General features: G+C 35.7%; 2 protein-coding genes across 8 annotated transcripts; both read left to right on the plus strand.

The window, feature by feature from the left end:
- Positions 1-3,258: 3,258 nt before the first annotated feature.
- Positions 3,259-14,349, plus strand: LOC104878439 (nonsense-mediated mRNA decay factor SMG7-like). Of its 6 annotated transcripts, none has more exons than XM_059739994.1 (6): positions 3,347-3,509; positions 4,960-5,105; positions 5,214-5,819; positions 6,049-6,171; positions 6,285-6,493; positions 12,034-14,349. In XM_059739994.1, the coding sequence occupies exons 2-6, from the start codon at positions 5,043-5,045 to the stop codon at positions 14,096-14,098; spliced, it is 3,066 nt and encodes a 1,021-aa protein (XP_059595977.1). In that variant the 5' UTR covers positions 3,347-3,509; positions 4,960-5,042; the 3' UTR covers positions 14,099-14,349. The 6 variants fall into 6 exon arrangements, with proteins under 6 accessions (XP_059595974.1, XP_059595977.1, XP_059595980.1 ...); XM_059739997.1 differs by having other exon boundaries at positions 3,349-4,230; XM_059739995.1 differs by having other exon boundaries at positions 3,349-3,544.
- A 900-nt stretch (positions 14,350-15,249) lies between these two features.
- Positions 15,250-19,711, plus strand: LOC132254419 (uncharacterized LOC116803646). 2 transcript variants are annotated; one of them, XM_059739998.1, is made up of 3 exons: positions 15,250-15,500; positions 15,596-15,753; positions 18,861-19,711. In XM_059739998.1, exons 1-3 carry the CDS (start codon positions 15,420-15,422, stop codon positions 18,952-18,954), a joined length of 333 nt encoding a protein of 110 aa, XP_059595981.1. In that variant the 5' UTR covers positions 15,250-15,419; the 3' UTR covers positions 18,955-19,711. The 2 variants fall into 2 exon arrangements, with proteins under 2 accessions (XP_059595981.1, XP_059595982.1); XM_059739999.1 differs by having other exon boundaries at positions 15,283-15,500; positions 17,768-18,927.
- The last annotated feature ends 1,099 nt before the right edge of the window (positions 19,712-20,810 follow it).

Below are 20,810 nucleotides of genomic sequence, written 5' to 3' on the forward strand. Positions count from 1 at the left end.
TTGACCTCTAAATGATTTACTCTATATTACAAATTATAAATATTTAAATTATGAGATAACTTTCAAATATTCTCCGTTAATAACATAATATAAACAATCTATTATATTATTTTTATATTACCTTTAATCTCTAAACTTAAGAATCTATTATTCTTGTCAGCTAACTTATCATCTCTTAAAACCATACAATCCATTTAGCATTGAAATACCAACTTCACACTTACATTATTAAAGTTCTGTATAAATAGCTAAAAATAATGTTCTAATGCCCTTGCCGTTTTCTTCTTGGTACAGACCTAATAACAATGGTTTCCAAAATTTGTTTAAAAACAATATATACTAAATTTTATTAATTTATATTTTGTGTTATATGATTAAAAGAAATAAAACAAGCATACATTCCAACTTGTAAAAAATATGAAATATACACTTTTTGGACAAATTTTTTTATTATTAATTTTTTTATCTTTACTGCGAATTCAATTGTGTGCAATTGTGTGCGTCTCTTTGTCACAAATATTTCTTATATTTTTAAGAGTCTGTGTTGGGCTGTTAGTCTCCAATAGCTTTCCTTTGGGCTAGAACATGGCATGGGAGCTACGCTTGAGGGTTGGGTCCATGGGGGTACGGAATTCAATTCCTTCGAAGTCTAGCCTTTTGCATTTGGCCCAATTTTTATACCTGTAGATGGAGAGCTCAAAGCCCAAACTTATAAATTCATATTTGTTTTGTTACTTAATTTTAAATGAAACTTTAACATTTAATAGTGTTAAATATTAGGTTATTTGTTTTTATAGTATTTTATTTATATTAAGTATTAAAAAGTAAAAAAAAAAAAAAAAAATCAATACGTTATTTTTTCTATTTAGAAAAAAGTTACATATTTTAACTTTTTTTATTCAGTAAAAAGTTTATGATAAGTCATAAAAAAATAAAAAAAATAAACAACTCAAATTATAAAAACAAATTACCTTCAGTAAAAAGTCAAAAAAACAAACATCACCTAACTTAATCATACATTAATTCTCATGTTTTGATTGATATTTTATAACAGTTTCATTCGATCAAATATGACGATATCGACTCCGCTTTCAAAATAGCTTTTGTGGAGCGAAAAAAAGGTTGGACCAACCAACGTATGAATAGCATGATCAAGCATTACATTATCACTTTCTTGCCCCATGGGAAGACAATTTCCATAGAAAGTTGGAAAAAAAAAGACCAACATTTCAAAATGTCGAAAGATATTTTTTCATCCTTTGAATTTGGCACGTACCAAGGAGAAGGATTACCCCTAAAATGCCCCAACCAACCATGCCTTTTGCCCTCATAATTAATGAGCTGGGCCCATAAGCTCCCCAAAATTAACGTCCAGGGCCCCCCTCCAAATGTGCAATTCAAATAATGTCTACAAAATAGTAGAAACTAGAAAATATCTCCCCCTCGACGGACTCATTCCCATGAGAAAAGACCCACAATAAGGGCACCCCCACCTTTCATGTTTCGCCTTAAGATCATAATCACCATTTCCCACCTACCCACATTTGAAGATAAATCACTCGATCATACGGCTGTCGGGGTGCAGAGTCACCCTGACACCCTGTCCACGTGTTGCAAATGTGGAAAATTGAGGAGCTTTGAATATAGCCCAAAACGGATCAATCACCAACCTAACATCATCTCCAGAGACCCGTCTCAGTTTCCTTGGACTTTCCTCTGGATTTTTTATTGAATGTGCTCAGATGGAGGGCCAGGATGTAGCCCTTGACTCTTTGTTGTGATCCTGGCCGTAACAAGAGTGTTTGTAATTGACCCAAGTGGCCATCCATCATGTACGACAACATTATCCGTAGAAGCTTCCCTTGTCTTATCCGTGACTAACAACATTGATCGACCCCTCCACCACCCACCATCTACTCACCAAGTCCCCATACATTCTTGGCCCATTTTCCTCTGGTACATATCCACCCAACTCTATGTAGAAAAAGTGGAACCAAATTTGACTTGATACTTGATTTGATTCATGTCTAATACAATAATTAAACACAAAGTAATTAATGTATCTTTGAGTATAAGTTTATCCATATTCCACATTTGGCAACTTCATGTCTATTTTAATAAAAGGGAGCATAGTCCATCTTGGGGTCTGTTTGGGAAAACCTTTTGTTTGTAAAGTTTTATTGATAAAAATATTAAAATTGGACAACATCTTTTATAAAAAGCTTTTCATCCTTACACCTTCCAAACCACCCCAAAGAAAAATACAAGAAACATCTTTTATGAAAACATCTCATTAGCTCACAATTCTATGTCCCTATCCGACTTGCAATATTAGCCATAGGCCCATAACAATATATTATGAAATTTAAATTGTTGGATAATGGTAGAAATATATCACATCATATATAAATAAATAAGATTGAATACAAATATATCCAACTCAAAGGAAATGAGGGATTGAGGGGTTTTTTTTTTTTTTAATATTATTAAAATATAGGTATTTAAAAAATAAATATAAAAATATGATATATTTTATCATTTCTTTTGCATTAAAGTTGGTTTTCCAAAAGAGGAAAAAAAAAGATGATTTTATTTTTTCTATTGAATTGGTCTTTTTAAAAATAAATTGTCCTTTTACCTTTAAATTATATTTGGCTTTTAAAAAATATGAAGGGAAGGAAAAAAATGTTAAAAAAAATAATTTCTTAAGATTAGTTTTGAGAAATATAAAAGAAAATAAAATATAATTAAAATTAATTAAAAATTTATATATTTTAAATTATTTAATTATCATAAAAAAAAAGTAAAATGAGAAAAAATATATATAAAAATGTGTTATTAACTTTGAATCTAATTTTTTATTTTTAAATTTTCAGACGAAACATGCACCGTTTTTCCAAAAGACGGGTTTACTATATTTGACTTATCTTTTAAAAAGACTTATTCTAAACTTATACAGTATATTTGAAATTTAAGACTGCGACGGATTTAGAATTATTTTTGGAAATGAGATATTCAACGATGAGGACAAATCAAATAAACCCACTAGAAAAGCTACATTGGAATTGTTTCATTTTATGACCTGTTATGACATCAAACCTTAGATGAAGGGTGATGAAGAGGCGGCACAACTTAAAACGGTGCACGTAAAAGCACTAGATGCAGCCGAAATCTGGATGGAGCTGGCTTGCATTGCAAGGGATCTTCCTTCAAATTTCCCTTGATAAAAGTCAGGGGAACTGATGACGATGATGACCCGCTTTAATTTATTCCTGCTTTTTTAATATAATATAATAAAAAAATTAAGGAAAATAAATAAGAGGGTAAAATAGTCCTAAATCGAATCATAATCCGCCACCTTTTACTTTGTCCGTTTCGCAACAGAGCAGTTGAGTTGTCTCATTTCTTCTTGCAGCTTCCCTTCCCCGCGCTTCTCTCTCTAAAACTCTCTCTCTTTCTCTCTCATCGTCTACTTCTGCAATTGGCCTGTTTAGGGTTTTGGAGTTCAGGTGCTGCTTCAATCATTTGGAGTGACTTTGATGGGGTTTTCTTGTTGACTGTTATCCTTTTCTTTTTTCTTTTCTTTATTTTTTTTTATTTTTTTTATTTTTTTTTAAAATTGTGTTCTTCAGTTATACTTTTTGATTTTTCTTCCCTTCTCTGGACTATGTTTCTCTCTTTGTGGTTTTTGAGGTTAGAAAGACTTTGCTTGGCGATACCTTGTTGTTTAATTTGACGTGGGTGTTGTTTCATTGTTGTTATTTGTCGTTAATTTTGTGATTTTTTTGTCTTTACTTTATTATTATTCTTATTTTTAATTTTTTCTATATGGGTACTGGAGAATTATGTCCCGGTGAGGTTTTGATCCACTGATTCTCTGTTACAAGTTGTGGGTGTCTAATGAATTGGGCATTCAGACCACTACTGTACTTGTCCTAGGCATTTATGTTTTGCAGTTCTAATAATGTTTGTGAAAGGAGCTCATCTCTCTCATATAATGATTTGATTGCTATAGAAATAGTTGGAGTTTTTTTTTCTAACTGAACTGAAAATTTTACAGTATGCTCGTTTTCTCTTGGGATTGGTTTGTGATATTTTTCAAGTTGAGACTGTTTCCATAAATAGGGTTTCCTAGTCTGAGGTTACTGAGTGAATTGATAAGTATGATTAGGTGCCCTGAATCTCAGGAAAACCTTCTCAAGGGATGTCCTGAGCTATTGTGATCCACAGGTGAATATACTCTCTCTTAAGGTTCCAAATTTTCTCAAACCAGTATTTTGTGTCAGCATCTGCTAAATGTTCTCTAAGAGTTGTAAAAGTCATTCTTTTTTGTTGCAGAGGGCATTTTTTATGAGTGCAATTTTGTTTCTAATGCCCTTTGAGTTGAGTCCATCCTGTGTTATGCATAGGGTTGTGTTCAGGCTTTCAGGACATTTCATCAATTATCATTTGTATTTTTTTGTTATCTTTTTTTGGCATTATTCCACTTTTTCAAAATGGCACCATGTTGGTTCTTAATGACTCCAAGAGAAAGACACAAATCCCATGGAGATCAAATTGATACAATTTCATTTCCTTGAGATTGCCAGGTCCCCATCACAACACTTTCATGAGGATGTAGGAAAAAATGAGATTACTTCTATAATTTGGGATTTGAAACATGCTACATAATTTTATCCTTCTCTGGATGGGATTTTTATGACTCCCAAACCTTCTCCTCATGACTCCAACATGATACCCATGAATGTAGGTTTTTGCGGTTGTTGTTTGTTATCCTCCTTATAATTTACTTCTCTTTGTTTTCTATCTTCATGCCTCTTATAGTAATGTTTTTGCCAGGATTAGAGTGCACATTGGCTGTCGATCCAAAACATACTCTGAAATTCTTGACTACATGTATTTTCCAGGTTTTTATTTGTTTTATCCCCTCATTTTGATGGATGCATCATCAACTAACAGGTCTGCTATATTATGAATATACACCGTTTGTGTTCCACAATGAGAAGATAGGGTATCATTGAACCAGTTCTTCCTTTGTAAACATGGGTACTGATTCACTCATCCCCCTTAAAGATCAGAAAGGAAAACAGAGTTTTTTCACAGAGGTATCTTCTGGAGCTGCATTTGCATTTAAATTTTCACATAGATTGGGAAAGTCTTTTGTACCATTTTCTCAGAGTAACATTCTTGACTTTCTGCAAATGTGTTTTCAGGTCGTTAATACAGAAAAACAGTTGTGGGCATTAATCCATTCCAAAGGTTTATTGCATTCTGAAACTCAAGACTTGTACCAAAAGGTTCGTTCTAGTTATGTGAAAATCATCCTGAATGAACAAGAAACAGAACAACCTCAAGATATTGAATATTCTTTGTGGAAGCTTCACTATAAGCATATTGATGAGTTTCGTAAAAGAATACGCCAAAGTTCTGCTAATGGAGAGAGCAAGAAATCCACAATGCCTCAGAATGTTGCTAATACACAGAACAGCAATGATAAATATTTAGAAGGATTTAAATTGTTTCTGTTGGAAGCTACTGAATTTTACCAAGACTTGATCAAGAAAATAAGAAGATGTAATGGGCTTCCAGAGGAACCATTGTTCTATAGAAAGTCTGGGATCTATGGTTCTGTTCTACCAACAAAAATGCATGATTGCCAATTTTCATGCCATCGTTTTTTTGTTTGTCTTGGGGATCTTGCTAGATACAGAGAGCGTTATGAAAAACCTGATGTTCAGAGTCGCAACTGGTCAGTTGCTGCTACCTATTACTTAGAAGCAACAATGATTTGGCCAGATAGTGGAAACCCCCAAAATCAGGTATTTAGGGCACTTTTTCTAAATTTTAAATTTTATCATTTCTTGATCACCCTTGGATCTTGACATTTGCCGATTCTTGAGAAACAAATTATTCTATTTTGGAGATTATGTATGTAACTAACTGTGCTCGTTTTCATTTGTATCATATGAAGTATGTCTACATGATTCCAAGCACTATTCTATTTTGGAGATTATGTATGTAACTAACTGTGCTCGTTTTCATTTGTAGTTGGCTGTATTGGCAACATATGTTGGTGATGAGTTCCTTGCTCTGTACCACTGTGTAAGAAGTTTAGCTGTTAAAGAACCTTTTCCCGATGCCTGGAAGAACCTCATTGTACTGTTTGAAGAGGTAATAATTTCTAATGTCAATGTTTTGTTGCTTATAATTGTTAGATTTTTCAGATTCATGTTGATTTTTGCTGTGTATCTTGGGGTCCTGAACTGCTTCCTATGCTCTTACAGAACCGGTTATCCAATCTGCAGTCCCTTTCAAAGGAGGCCCACTTTGATTTCTTAAAACCATCTGAGTCCTTTGAGATGATCCAATCACAATCAAGTGATGGTTCCTCAAATTGCAGTATATCAAGTTCCACTGAAGAAGTCCATTCTGTGGAAACTGATTTATGGTCCCTTATTATTAGAATGATAAGTTTTTTCTTCATAAAATCCAGGTACTTATTCCAGAAGATTTTATTTCTATACCATCTTAACTTCTATTATGATACCTTACTTTGATTATAAGTTTTGCCCCCTGTTTGTTGCAAGAACGCTTCACATATGCTGGTTGATCTGGTCCTATACTGTCAATTCCAGTCATCTACTCTTGTTCACACTCAAAATTCATGTTTTTGTAACTTTGTCTAATTTTTATTGCAGTATGCTAGCATAGATGTACCTACCTTAAAATTTTTTAACTATCTCACATTTTTCAATTTTTTTTCTTAATTCATATTGCACACAACACAAAATTTTCTAACTAAATGCTTTGTAAACTTGGCACATGGCAATATTGAAGGGAATTAAACCGAATTCCTAACCTGTGAGAAACAAAAATAGAGAAAACACACGCCAAAGAAAAACAATCACACGCACAAGACAGTATTTACGTGGTTCGGCAATTTGCCTACATCCACGGAGTTGCAAGGATATCACTATTATCAGGGAAAAATACAAAATACAACCACGACGGCTACAATATTTTCTCTCTATATATAACACGACAATCACACCACACTAAAAGGCCCTAATTACAAAAGGTGGTTCCACAATGGGCTAGACGGGCCCAACAAGCCTCAGTAAATCTCTCATTAAAAAGCCATGCAATATTATTCGGGTCCGGTCGCCAAACCGGATCAAACAAAACTAGACTCCACAAAGCTTGACAAATCTCCCACTTGGAGACTAGTTCAATCACCAACATCAGACCGCTATCCTCCAAGAAACAATCCCTTATCCCTGCAACTCATCCTCCTGTCCTCAAGCTAGAAGACCAATTGAAGTTGTGCACAGCTTCAACTTCTCAATAGTGACACCCTTAGTCAACATGTCTGTCGGGTTCTTAGATCCACAAATCTTCTCAAGTATTACCAGTTTATTTTCAACAAGGTAACGGATAAAGTGGTATTTTGTTTGTATATGCTTCGACTTTGAATGAAAAGCCGAATTTTTTGCAAGAAAAATTGCACTCTGACTGTCACTGTGTAGAATGCCCATCTTTTGCTTCTTACCCAATTCATCTAAGAAACCATGTAGTCAAATCATCTCCTTTCTAGCTTCAGTTGCTATAACATACTCAACTTCTGTAGTAGAATGATATAACTGTACCACCTAGAGTAAAAACAAACTCAATAGTACTCTTTCTACTATCAATATCACCAGCAAAATCAGCATCTACATAACCCTGCAGTTTCAAACTTGCACCTGTGAAGCAAAGACATGTATCTAATGAACCCTTCAGATATCTTAAAATCCACTTGACTGCCTCCCAATGCTGCTTTCCAGGCCTACTCATGAATCGGCTCACAACTCCCACTGCATAGGCAATGTCTGGCCTTGTACACACCATAGCATATATCAAGCTGCCAATAGCTGAGGCATAGGGCACCTTGCTCATATGGTCCCTTTCTTCTTCTGTCTTCAGTGACTGTTTTTTGCTTAGTTTGAAATGACTACCCAATGGTGTGCTCATTGGTTTAGCTTCATTCCTGTTGAATCTGTTGAGAACTTTCTTCACATACTCTAACTGTGAAAGCTTCAATGTACCATTAGCCTTGTCTCTAATGATTCTCATACCAAGGATTTGCTTTGCAGCTCCCAAATCCTTCATTGCAAACTATTTGGATAATTGCTTATTCAGATTATTAATCTTCTCAATGTCAGACTCTGCAATAAGCATATCATCCACATACAACAGTAATATGATGTAAGAATTGTCAAAAGACTTAACATAGTAACAGTGATCAACTTCACATCTCTTGAACCCAATTCTATGCATAAAACTGTCAAACTTCTTGTACCACTGTCTAGGGGCTTGTTTAAAGTCATACAAGCTCTTTCTCAGTTTGCAGACTAGATTCTCTTGTTCCTGAACAATGAACCCTTTTGGTTGAATCATGTAAAGGTCTTCCTCCAAGTCACCATGAAGGAATGTTGTCTTCACATCTAACTGCTCAAGATGATAGTTTTCTGCAACCACCATTCCCAGTACAAGTCTGATTGTTGACATCTTCACAACTAGAGAAAATATCTCTGTGTAGTCAATGCCCTCCTTCTATTGGAACCCTTTAACAACTAATCTGGTCTTGTAACGTTTGCTACCATCATGCGCATTCTTTATTCTGTATACCCACTTGTTGTGCAAAACCTTCTTTCCTACTGGCAATTCAGTCAGCTCCCATGTCTGATTCCCCAACAAGGAATCCATCTCATCCTTCATGACTAACTCCCACTTGCTTGAATTCTCATCTTGCAAGGCTTCATCATAACACTCTGGCTCACCACCATCAGTCAACAGGAGATAATTTAAAACAAGTGAATAACGTTGCGGAGGTCTAATGTTCCTGGAAGATCTGCGAACTTCAGCTACAGGTGTACATAGATCTACCTATGAATTTACATTCTCCTTATCTTCTTCACCCCCTTTTTGGACAGTACTTTCAGTCAATTCATCTAAGTTGACAAACTCAAATTTTTTTTGATCTATCTCTGTAACATCTGACACTACAGTTGACCTGTCCTTGTACATAACCTGTTCATTAAATATCACATTTTTACTTCTGATGATTTTCCTGTTTTGTTCATCCCAAAACCTATAGCCAAATTTCTCATCACCATAGCCAATGAAAAAACATATTTTTGACTTTGCATCAAGTTTACTACGAGCATCAGAATCAATATGAACATAAGAAACACAACCAAAAACTTTTAAATGTGAAAACTTCACCTCTTTACCGCTCCAAACCTCCTCAGGAAGTCTGAACTCCATGGAAACTGATGGTCCTTGGTTTATCAGGTAAGCTGCAGTGCTAACATCATCAGTCCAAAAATTTTTTGGTAGTCCAGCATGCAACCTCATACTTCTAGCACGCTCATTGAGAGTTCTGTTCATGCGCTCAGCCACACCATTCTGCTGTGGTGTCCCAGGAATGGTCTTCTCCATCCCAATTCCCTATGCAACGCAATGCTCACTGAACCCTCCATCTATGTACTCTCCTCCATTATCTGACCTCAAACATTTTACTTTTAAACCTGTTTTTGTCTCAACCATGACCTTCCATTTCATAAAAGTTTCAAATACATCATATTTATTTTTCAGAAAATAAACTCATACCTTTCTGCTTGAGTCATCAATAAAAGTGATGTAGTATCTTGAACCACCAAGGGATGCAACTGGAGAAGGCCCCCACAAATCAATGTGTACTAGTTCCAATTTTTCAACCTTCGATGTCCTGCCAGTTTTAAAAAAACTCACATTTTTTTACTTTCCTAAGATGCAACTTTCACACATGTCAAAATCAATGGACTTCAATTCTGGTAGTTTTCCTTTTGATAACAACATCTTCATCTCTTTCTCATTCATGTGACCAAGTCTGCGATGCCATAGGCTTGTATCAGTACTTGCATCAGCAACTGCAATTGTGTCTCTTGGACCTGAGGTTATATACAGAGTACCGATCTTCTTTCCACGAGCCAATACCCTAACTCCCTTTGTAACCTTCCAAGTACCACCAACAAATAGTATTGCATGTCCTTCATCATCAAGTTTTCCAACAGAAATTAGATTCCTCCTCAGGTCAGGAATATGTCGAACCTTCTCCAGTAACCAAACAAACTCATTAGGCAACGATATTCGGACGTCTCCCAGACCCACAACATCCAAGGCTGAACCATCAGCCAAATACACCTTTACCAAAATCACCTGCAACATAATTTTGTATAATTTCTCGGTGTGGAGTGGTATGAAACAAAGCTCTTGAATCCAAAACTCAATCATCAAATGGACTGTCTACTGCAAGAAGTAATGCATCCTGTACCTCTTTTGTTACAGCATTAGCAGAATCATTTTCATTCTTCTTCTTAGGACTTTTGCATTGCCTTCTAAAGTGACTTGTTTTCCCACAGTTCCAGCATTGTACTTGTTGGCCTGATCTAGATTTGCTTCTGTTGCGATTAGAATTTCTGGATTTTGATCTACCCTGATTTGAATTTTTGTCATTACCTCTGCCTCTTGTCTTAAAGTTTTGGGCAGAACCAGATCCTGAGGTTTCGCCTGCATCTCTTCGGCGAATCTCCTCAGCCAGAATTAAATCTCGTATGTCATTGTACTTGAGCTTTTCCTTTCCCGTAGAATTGCTTACTGCCATCCTCATTGCCTCCCAACTGTTTGGCAAAAAAGCCAAGACGATCAGAGCACGAATCTCATCATCAAAATCAATTTATACAGATGACAATTGATTTGTGATTGTATTAAATTCATTTAGATGTTGTGCTACTGATGCATTCTCTGCCATCTTCAAATTGAACAATTTCTTCATCAGATGCACCTTATTGTTTGCGGACGACTTTTCATACATACCGGACAAAGCCTTCATCAGATCTGTTATGGTCTTCTCCTTTACAACATTGTGTGCAACAGACCTAGACAGGGTTAACCTAATAACTCCTAGAACCTGTCTGTCAAAAAGCACTCATTCCTCAACCTTCATACTCTCAGGTTTTGTCCCCAAAAGAGGCAGATGTAATTTCCTCCCATAGAGATAATCTTCAATCTGCATCCTCCAATACGCAAAGTCTGTGCCATCAAACTTTTCTATTCCAGACGCCTTTCCTGCTTCCTCTGTCATTGCTCCCACTCAAACCTAACCCTAGGCTCTGATACCAATTAAAGGGAATTAAACCGAATTCCCAACCTATGAGAAACAAAAATAGAGAAAATACACGCCAAAGAAAAACAATCACGCGCACAAGACAGTATTTACGTGGTTCGGCAATTTGCCTACATCCACGGAGTTGCAGGGATATCATTATTATCAAGGAAGAATACAGAGTACAACCACGGCGGCTACAATATTTTCTCTCTATATATAACACGACAACCACACCACACTAAAAAACCCTAATTACAAAAGGTGGTTCCACAATGGGCTAGACGGGCCCAACAAGCCTCAGTAAATCTCCCATTAAAAAGTCATGCAATATTATTCGGGGCAGGTCGCCAAACCGGATCAAACAAAACTAGACTCCACGAAGCCCGACAAATATATGATCTCTTATTATTAGGCATGGGTCTGGAACTTCGGAAATACACATGTATATAATGCCATGTCGCTACAAAAATTATAAGATAGTGTCTTTGGTTAATATGGTTTTATTATTATAATGCAAAATGAGGGCATTTTGTCACTAAAGCAATATTTAGACATAAGATCAAAGGTTGTACTTAAGTTCTTTTATTGAGGTGATTGATTGTAGGGATACAACAAATCTCACTCAATTCCATGTAGTTAGACAATTGATTTGCTTCATAATGTAGACATGACTAAAATCATTCTAAGACTGTGAGGAAGCCATATACAGCAAGTGTGAAATTTAGTCTTCTGTATTCTTGGTGTTGCCAATTCCATATTTGTAGATCAGATGCTGGATTATTTAATGTCCGTAGTCAAAATTTTCTTTGTTCTGACCCCTGCTGCACATTTTTGGTGTAATGCAGTTTGGAGGATTTCCCTTCCACTTTTGCATCCACTATGAAAGAGTTGAAAAGGTTGATGGCACTGGATAATACAAAATTAAAAGCCACATTGGAGTCATATCAGCGTACAGATGCTGGGAGAACAGGTCCTTTTCGAGCCATCCAAGTTGTTTCTGTGCTCATCTTCATCATTGAAAACCTAACTAACAGCCCAGAACAAAAGGATCCAAAAACCAAAAATGATATGCAGCAACCTGCCTTGACACGGTTGGCATTGGCTGCTACATTCATTTGCATGGGTTGTTTTACTGATAGATGTTTGACGGGAAACCCTGTCAATGATTGCCCCATTTTACCGGCTGTGCTTGTATTTGTGGAGTGGCTGGTGGCCGTCCTTGATAAAGAGGAAATATTTGGAGCTGATGAAAAAAGCGAAAGTGCCATTTCGTACTTTTTTGGTGCATTTGTTGAGCTTCTGAATCAGCTTGATGATAAAAGGGGTAATGTTGAGTCTCCAGATTCTACTGCTCTGTGGGAAGACTATGAGCTGCGTGGCTTTGCACCAGTTGTTCATGCACATGAGTCATTAGATTTTGGTGCACATTGGGGAAACTTAAACAGTTATGAGAGTAGAAATGAATGTCGTGGTCAACGAATCACTCATGCAGCAATTAAGATTGCAAACGGATCCAGTGATTCTCGGAAGTGGATCATCTATGATGAGGTGGAAAGAAAATTCTACACCGCGGAGTCAAAAAAATCGCCCAATAGCAGAGGATCAGAATTGGTGGAGCCTTGCTCTGCTGTTGAAGTAGAACTGCCCTGTCAGCCTATTTGTGAAATCAACAAAGAATGCGAGCAACAGATACTTGGGGAAAATCAGAGCAGCCCTCAAGTGCATAGCAAATCTGTTGCTGTTGAAGAGGAAGAAGTTATTCTCTTCAAACCTATAACCAGATATAATTCAGCACCAGTTTGTACTTCTAGTACCGAAAATGATCTAATGTTTCCAGAAGACATAGGGGACCAAGCAGAACCTTCTGATGAATGTCTGCGCCGTGCCTCATCACTACTTATAGCACAGAACGAGGCTTATGGTGATCCTTTGACTTCCACTTCCACCATCACTAATTTCAGAAGCAAGAAGTCATTCGAGCCATTGGAGGCTCTTATCAAAGAATCAGTGGTATGCCCATTTTCAGAAGGCCCTGTCTTTGCCAGGCCTCCCTCGCTTAGTTCTTGGGTCCTCAATAGAGGAAGTTTGAGCACTGAAAGAGAGAAAGGGACAAGTAATTTTAACAAGCATGGATTAGAGCCTGTTGAGGAAACTGTTGAGGAAACACTTTCTGCATCATTTATTGGTCTCTCCATGGATGAAACAAAGAATTCTGTCACTGCTTCTGAGCATGTCTCTCCAACCTTGCATTACTCTTCCCCTCCGTATATAGCTCCAATGCCGTCTGCCCCATTATTACCTGACGATGCTGTCTGGTTTAGTGGTGTCCCATCTAGTTTTCCTGAATGCAAGAGCCCAGGGGTCATTAACGAGACCGGTGACTTCATGGGTGCATCACCGCTAAGTGGGTACTCAAATTGGACTGCTACTCATGGGCCAGTTGATTACACTCCTAGTATTCCAGGCCTCATTTATGGACACTCACCATTACTTGGTGCGAGAAGCTCTCCTGAATGGTTTCACCACTACAACTACAACCAAAATTTTGAGCAGGCCAATATTCATATGCGGCCAGTTCAGTTCTCTGCAGCTGGGAACCTTGGGGACTTCCATGGTTATGATGCTTCCAGGTTTGATCTTTTTGATAGATGGGGAAACCCGTTGGCTTCCAACCCATTGATATACTTGGAGAGCCCACCATTGCATCCTGGGTCAACGCTTGTTTACGGTGTAGATGAACAAAGGAGAGAGAAGCTCTTTCATGGTTACCAAAGACCATTTCCATACGGGTATGGTGCTGCCACTGACCTAAGAGACGAACAGCAGCAGCTTCTGCAATATCTTAAAGAAAAAGAATTGCGACTGCCTCAGGATCCACAAGTGAGAGGTCCTACTTACATGGGGAATTGATATGAGAAAGGTTCGGTTATCAAAATCAAATGTTACGAGCACACATGTACATATGTTTGATCATGCCCTCTTGAGAGAAAAATTATGCTGTTCATAATTATATGGATTTTCTTGTGAAAGCCCAAACGTGCTCTTTCTGATCTGGTATGGATCTTGTTCCCCTCTTAAATCAGAATGTAATGTATTGCAGAGCAGGCTTAGCCTCATCTAGAAATGCTGATGGGTCGCCCCCCTCCTGTTTTCTTTTGGCATTTCAGCTACCTTGATTACAGGTAACAGGGTTTTAGAAAACTAGGCATTGTAGGTTTTCACTGAGTTGTGCCACTGTGAATTAAATTTTAGTAATGGCGTTAGGGGAAATACGTATCCACATTTGATCACCTCATTTATTTGTTAGTTTCTCAAGAGACCATTTTATTTTTTATTTTCCCTTTGTTCCTTCACCCTGGGATCCTATAAGAATGACGGTAGATAAATACCATCTATTTATTATTTATTACATCAATATTACAACATCATACTTTTAATCCATCTATATCTTACTATTGATAATATCTTGAATTTACCCGATGTTAGTTGGTGTCGATCAATGATTTAAAAACCGGATCGGACCAATCGGTTCAATCGGTCAAACTGTCGATCGGACCCAGGTCCGGTTCGGTTCAACTTTTGAGTCGGAAAGGGCTTCAGACCGGCATTGAACTGGACGAATCGATGGTTGAACCAACAAATCAGACGAAACCAAAACGATTCAGTTCAATTGAGAATTTGGGTTTTTGGGGAGGTCAGCACTGAGGCTTGGATCCCATGGAGAGTCCTAAAGACTTGACCATGGAAGTTCCTCGGTTATAAAATAAATAAATAAATGGATTATATTGAATTGGGTATAAATTGATTGTTAACTCGTAATCCATTTAATCCATTAACACAATTATAACGCATTATAGTATTTAAATATATATATATATTATTGTTTCAACTTTCCAATTTTAATTTTTTAAAACTTAAAATTAATGGGATCATTTGATTTTAATAATAATCTTTATAATGAAATATATAAATTTTTATTTAGTTATCTAATTTTTTTAATTTTATGATAATTATAATTTGTAAAGATATAAAATTGGTAAACAAATTAGATGGATTGGGCAATCAAACCCAAACACTAAGTCCAGCTGCTGTTACAAATCTAATAAAAAAATCCATTTGGAAACCGAGTCCTATTTCCAATATAGGCCCGACCCAACGCAATTTCTGTCTCGCGCAGCCGCTCACTCACCGTAGGTGAAGAATCTGCAACCCTAGATCAAAGACGAAGAAAATGGAAAACAAACAGTCTGGGCAAAAAGATATATCACCAGCAGAAGCAGTTCTTCTCGGAGCCCTAAGTCCTGGAGTCAACGTCCGTAATTCCTCAGCTGAATCTATGATTGGAATTTTTTTCTTTTCCTGTAATTTTCTTTAAAAAGTTGTGATATGTTGATGTTTAAATTTCAGGGTCCAACATGGACTACGCTAAAAACAACGTTTTTGATGCTGGGTCTGAGTCTGGCTGTTATGCTTGGTTTAGCATTCTCTTCTAGTGATTCCGCTTTAACACTTCATGTGATTTTCCTTGTTCTCATCACAGCGAGCCTCTTCTTGCTTCTTAGCTGGTACATTAACTCTTCCTCACATTCTGTGATTTTCGACTTATTTCTTTGCATACTTGTCAAATTGAACTTCGTTTATTCTATATAGACTACCTCTGGATGAATTGTTGTTTCTGGTGATGGTAGAAGAGGTTCTGTTCATGCATAGAAATTTGGAATTGGAACTCAATTGGGAATTTGGTTTGGAAAATATCGACTTAGTATAATGAGAAATTTGAGAATGAATTTCAGGAGAGAAATCAATGCTTGTGAGAAAAAAGAGAAAGAAATGTTCTAGATCACAGTGATGTGCAACAATTTGGAAATCCTCACTGTATTTCTGGCTCATATGCAATTCAGGAATAACTTGGGAAAGGTTGAAATATAATGTATATCTTTGCTACTTGAATAAATGGGGATAAGTTGGATAATTTAAGCATTTTGTTTTTAAATTTTTTACAAACAAAAATTCTTGAAATTATTTTGTTTTAACTTTAGAATAACATTGTGTGGTCTTATGTTTTGGGTTTTGTTTTGTTTGAAATTGGCTATGGCAAGGTATCATGATGCTATTCTGCTAATGTGGGTCTGGCTGTCCTTTCTCATATCCTTCTGTGCAGTTGTGTTTCTATACTTCCCTTTTGGCATATTTGATTCACGGCTGTTAGATTCAGGTGTATAATTGTTTCCATAAAGGAAATCTCAGATAGTTGGGATGAGCACTGCTGATTCTGATTTTGCATCTGAGGTTTTATTTTCTAGAAGATGTGGATTTAATCAGACTTAAGTTAGTTTATGCTTATATCTCTGTGGTATGTTGTGGCTATGCTTGAGTTTCTGCAGAACTGCTGTTGGTGAAACAGGATATATGTTCAGGAATTGATTTCATTATGGGGAATATGCATGTCTTTGTTGTAAATGTTACTTACCCAAATCTACGTAACAGTGACACTTACACATGTTTCAATATGAGGTATGCTATGTTTGGTTTCTAGAAAATTCAAGAGAAAATGTGAGGGAAAGAATTTAAAAAGGAAAGTAGAAGGAAAAAAAAAGTAAAGAAAAATAAAAAATAAATTTTAAGTCAATAAATTATTTTTATATGTTCTTTCAAACTCATTTCACTTATTTTATTTCTTTTATGTAAACATTAAATAATTTAAAAATTCATAAGTTTGTAACTAATTTTAATTCTATTTTATTTTCATCTATATTTTCTATTATACAACCAAACATAAAAAAATAATTTTTCTTAGCTTTTTTCTTTTTATTTCCTCAATACTTTCCTAGAAACAAACATAACGGTAGTGTCTGACATAGCAAAAGTTTAAACTATGGAATTATTCTGTCAAATGCATGGTTGGAAGTGTTGGCTGAGACTGGTGTGATATGAATGAGTCTTATCCATCTCGGCCATGGCCCCAATGAGTCTGAAACATGAGTGGCTCACGAGATGACCTGCAGTTTCCATAGTGTGACTCTGCTTCAATGAAATGGGAGAAAAAAACCAGAGACTAACTTGGATATGAATCTAGGCTAACTCACAAAACTACTTGGAATCACAACAATGCAACTTTGAGCCAATTAAAATTGTTGGGAAAAAAAAAAAGAACAAGAAGAGAAAATCTTTGCATTTCTCATAAATTCCTCACATCAGTCAAGAAAAAAATGTCTTGATTCATGACTTGCAACAAGAAATTCAAAATAACTTATTTTCAAACTATTATTGACTTGTTATTAATCACATGTTTATCATTATTTTCATTTTTATTTTTAAAAAATAAAAAATAATGCTTATTTAGCTAGCCTTAATTTCATTATGTTTTTTAATTCTTATTACTATCATGATTCATAAACTAATTCACTTGCATGCTCTTATAACTATTTAAACAATATTACATGTGAAAGATGTTTTTTAAATTAGTTTGTTCAATCTATCCAATTATAATCATCTTTTTTTTTGAAAATTTTCATTATTGTTTAGTTTTTATTTTTATTTTTTTGAGCTTTTTAACTTGCATGTTGTGTGTATTCCCAGGCATGCATCCAAGATGCTTAGCTTGATCCGCATCCAAGATGCTTAGCTTGATCTGCATCTAAGATGCTAAGATTGATTTGCATTGGGACATGCTATACGACGACTTTGAACTATGGTCAAATTGGTGCCTAAAACATATCTAATGTGTACATATGTTTGGAGTTGAACAAGGTAAAAATGAAAAGGCAGAAGTTCTATTTTGACATAAACCCTACTTGAAAGAAGTTGCTTACTTCCTAGTAAAGGCTGGCACCCTGTTTCTGGATACTTGGTTGCTACTTCCCTTTGTACGATATTGTCATATAGCAGATTACTTCAATAACTGTAGTTGTTTAAAAAGGAAAGTGATGGTAGCTTTCAGAAACCATTTCATACAACTACTTTTTCGGAATACTAAAGTCATCCTTAATTGAGTTCTTAATTTAGATGCTGTTGGAAAGAATCTTTAGTGAAGCTGAATGCTTCTGGGAACTGGAACCATGACACAATCAAATTTTTCATGAATTTATATATTTAGATCTTATTGAGATTGTCCTTTAAACAATAGATTTTCTTCTATTGCATGCTTTCATCTCCAAGCAATGCTGCAATAGAAACATTATAAGCAGAGAGGTGAATATTAAGTTTGATATCTTGCATGATAACTTTCATGAGTATTCAGTCAAAGCTTACGGCAATTATTATGTTTTCTGTTTGTGGCATTCATATTGTGCTCAAAATGATTTGTTACTAACTAGAGCTGTTACGGGATATACTTGGAAGAAGAGGCCATTACCAATCTGGTGGTTACTTTGGGATTGCCCTGCTTAGGTCATTTGAACTCATAGGTTAACCATTTAATTTTGGAGGCCAAGAGATTAGATCATGATGTAGATGGCTAACAAAAGTTAATTTCTCTTGAATCTAGTAAGCAATGTCTCTTACGTGGTTGTGGACATTTAGATGTTTTATGTGGGGCATCTGATTTCTTCCATTATTACCTTTATGCTGGGAAATTGGGGTTCATTTTATTTTTGAAAACAATTTCAATGAACAGAATGAAATCCAAAGTCATATATTTGGATGCTTCCTTAAGCATTGAATTTGCCTGCAGGTTTCTTTCACAGACTGGTCTGGTTTCAGTTGAACATCAAATGCAGGAGATGGGCTTGGCACCAAAAGATAGCATAAGCAAAAAGGACACGTGAAGACTCACTTTCTTGTAGTTAAGGCATCAACATGTTTCAAAGGAAGACATCTAAGAGCACATTTTATAACAGCTTGATTTAAAATACAGGTACAATCTGTGATGCATTCCCCAGAAGAGAAAGAGAAGAAAAGAAGGATAACAATGCTCAAATCAAACTATTTTCCCTCTCCCATTATTTCATGGGAAAATCTTTTCTGAAACGGTTGCATCTTTTACTCACCCTTTTCTTCCTTCTTTGGCTTCCCCTTCTTGGGCATGAGAAAACAGAAACATGAGCAGCATGGGCACTGAAACAAGAGCTTCATTCCTTTCGCCTGCTTGTGATGTCAAGTGCCTGAAAACCAGTATGTATAGAGAACTGCTGTTGATTTTCTCATATTTATTTATCTTCAGATTCCATTCCCATCACTTTAGGATAAGAAGATGCCTAGCTTCTCCATTTCTATGATCAAGGCCACTGGGCTGATAAAGGTTCACTTTGTGGGTTATTTTGATACCTTTTATTAAAAAAGAGAGGATCCTCTTTTATGTTCTCCTCTCCGTAGGAGGAATTCTAGGTTGTCAAGCAACAAAGAGCGGATGGGTTAGATTCCAAGGGGTCAAATATTTTGGCTTCACAAACTTATTGCTTAATCCAGGAGATGTTTAGAAATGATCTGCTCTTTGTGGAGGCAAAGCTTATAATGTCATGATTGGCGAAGAATGAATTCTTATCTTTTACAGGTTGAGTAAGCAAAAGCTTTATCATGTGATAATATTACATGTCCTGGTTAAACACCTTGGCTAAACTAAGCTAAGAATCTGGGCATCGGTGTGCAGGCAAGCAAATATGCTTTCGGGGTGGCTGCATATATGCTGTATTCATCCAGATGGTACTAAACATCCTCAGGGAAGAATAAATGGATGCATATCTTGATCAAGCAACAGAAACAGACACTGCATTAGGCCTAAAGGCCTGCTTTAGGGGAGTGAAAGTTTATTTACAGTTGTGGATGTTATTAAGGCATGAACATCAATTGATTTTAGATAAAGCAGAGGAAATATGGAAGTGACAGAGGTCAAATGGGCAGCAGAATCGGATCCATCTAGGACACGTTTCAGAATGATGCCCTAGGGTTTAGCTTAGGTTGACCTACCTTTAGGTGGGTTGAACTAAAATTAATCAAATAATAAATAATTAATTACATTTTGCATCAGCAAAGTGGATCGTCTCCTCGTCCACCTTGAGAATTTCTTGGTGTGTTCTTTTCCTGAAAATGACCTTTAGAGCAATATTAAACTGACATGATTCTGATCCCTTCTTCTATGTTTGGCGACTAAGAAAAATGCAGCAACATGTAAACTAAGAGCTTGAGGATTTGCAAGGGAAAATCTGTTTAAAAAGAAAATGAAAATGATGCATAAAAATAGCATGTTTTCAGACTCTTTTGGATAATTATGATGCATTAATAATTTTTAAATTTTATTTTTTATTTTTTTATAAATATGAAGCATGTTTGGTAATTCCAATTTATTTTTATTTATAAAAATTTAAAATAAACTTTATTTAATAATTACAGATCAAATAGAAAAAGATTTCGAATTATTCTTTCCTTATTTCTCAACTAGTTTACATAATTTTTCAATTTTCATGGGTGAAACATCAGTATTGTTGACTTTGTAAGGGATAATGAGATAAAATGATTTCAAATTTCAACCATAAAAGCAAAAATTGAAAAATAAAAGTAGAGAGGTAGTTGTTTGATAGTGATTTAAAAAAATGTTTTTATCATTTTTAACAAGTAAATAATAAAAAATTTTAAGTGTTAAAAATGTTGGAAATATTTTTTAAAATCACCGTTTTTAATTATTATT

This window comes from Vitis vinifera, chromosome 10 (assembly GCF_030704535.1).
Source record: "Vitis vinifera cultivar Pinot Noir 40024 chromosome 10, ASM3070453v1".
Classification (NCBI taxonomy): Eukaryota; Viridiplantae; Streptophyta; class Magnoliopsida; order Vitales; family Vitaceae; genus Vitis; species Vitis vinifera.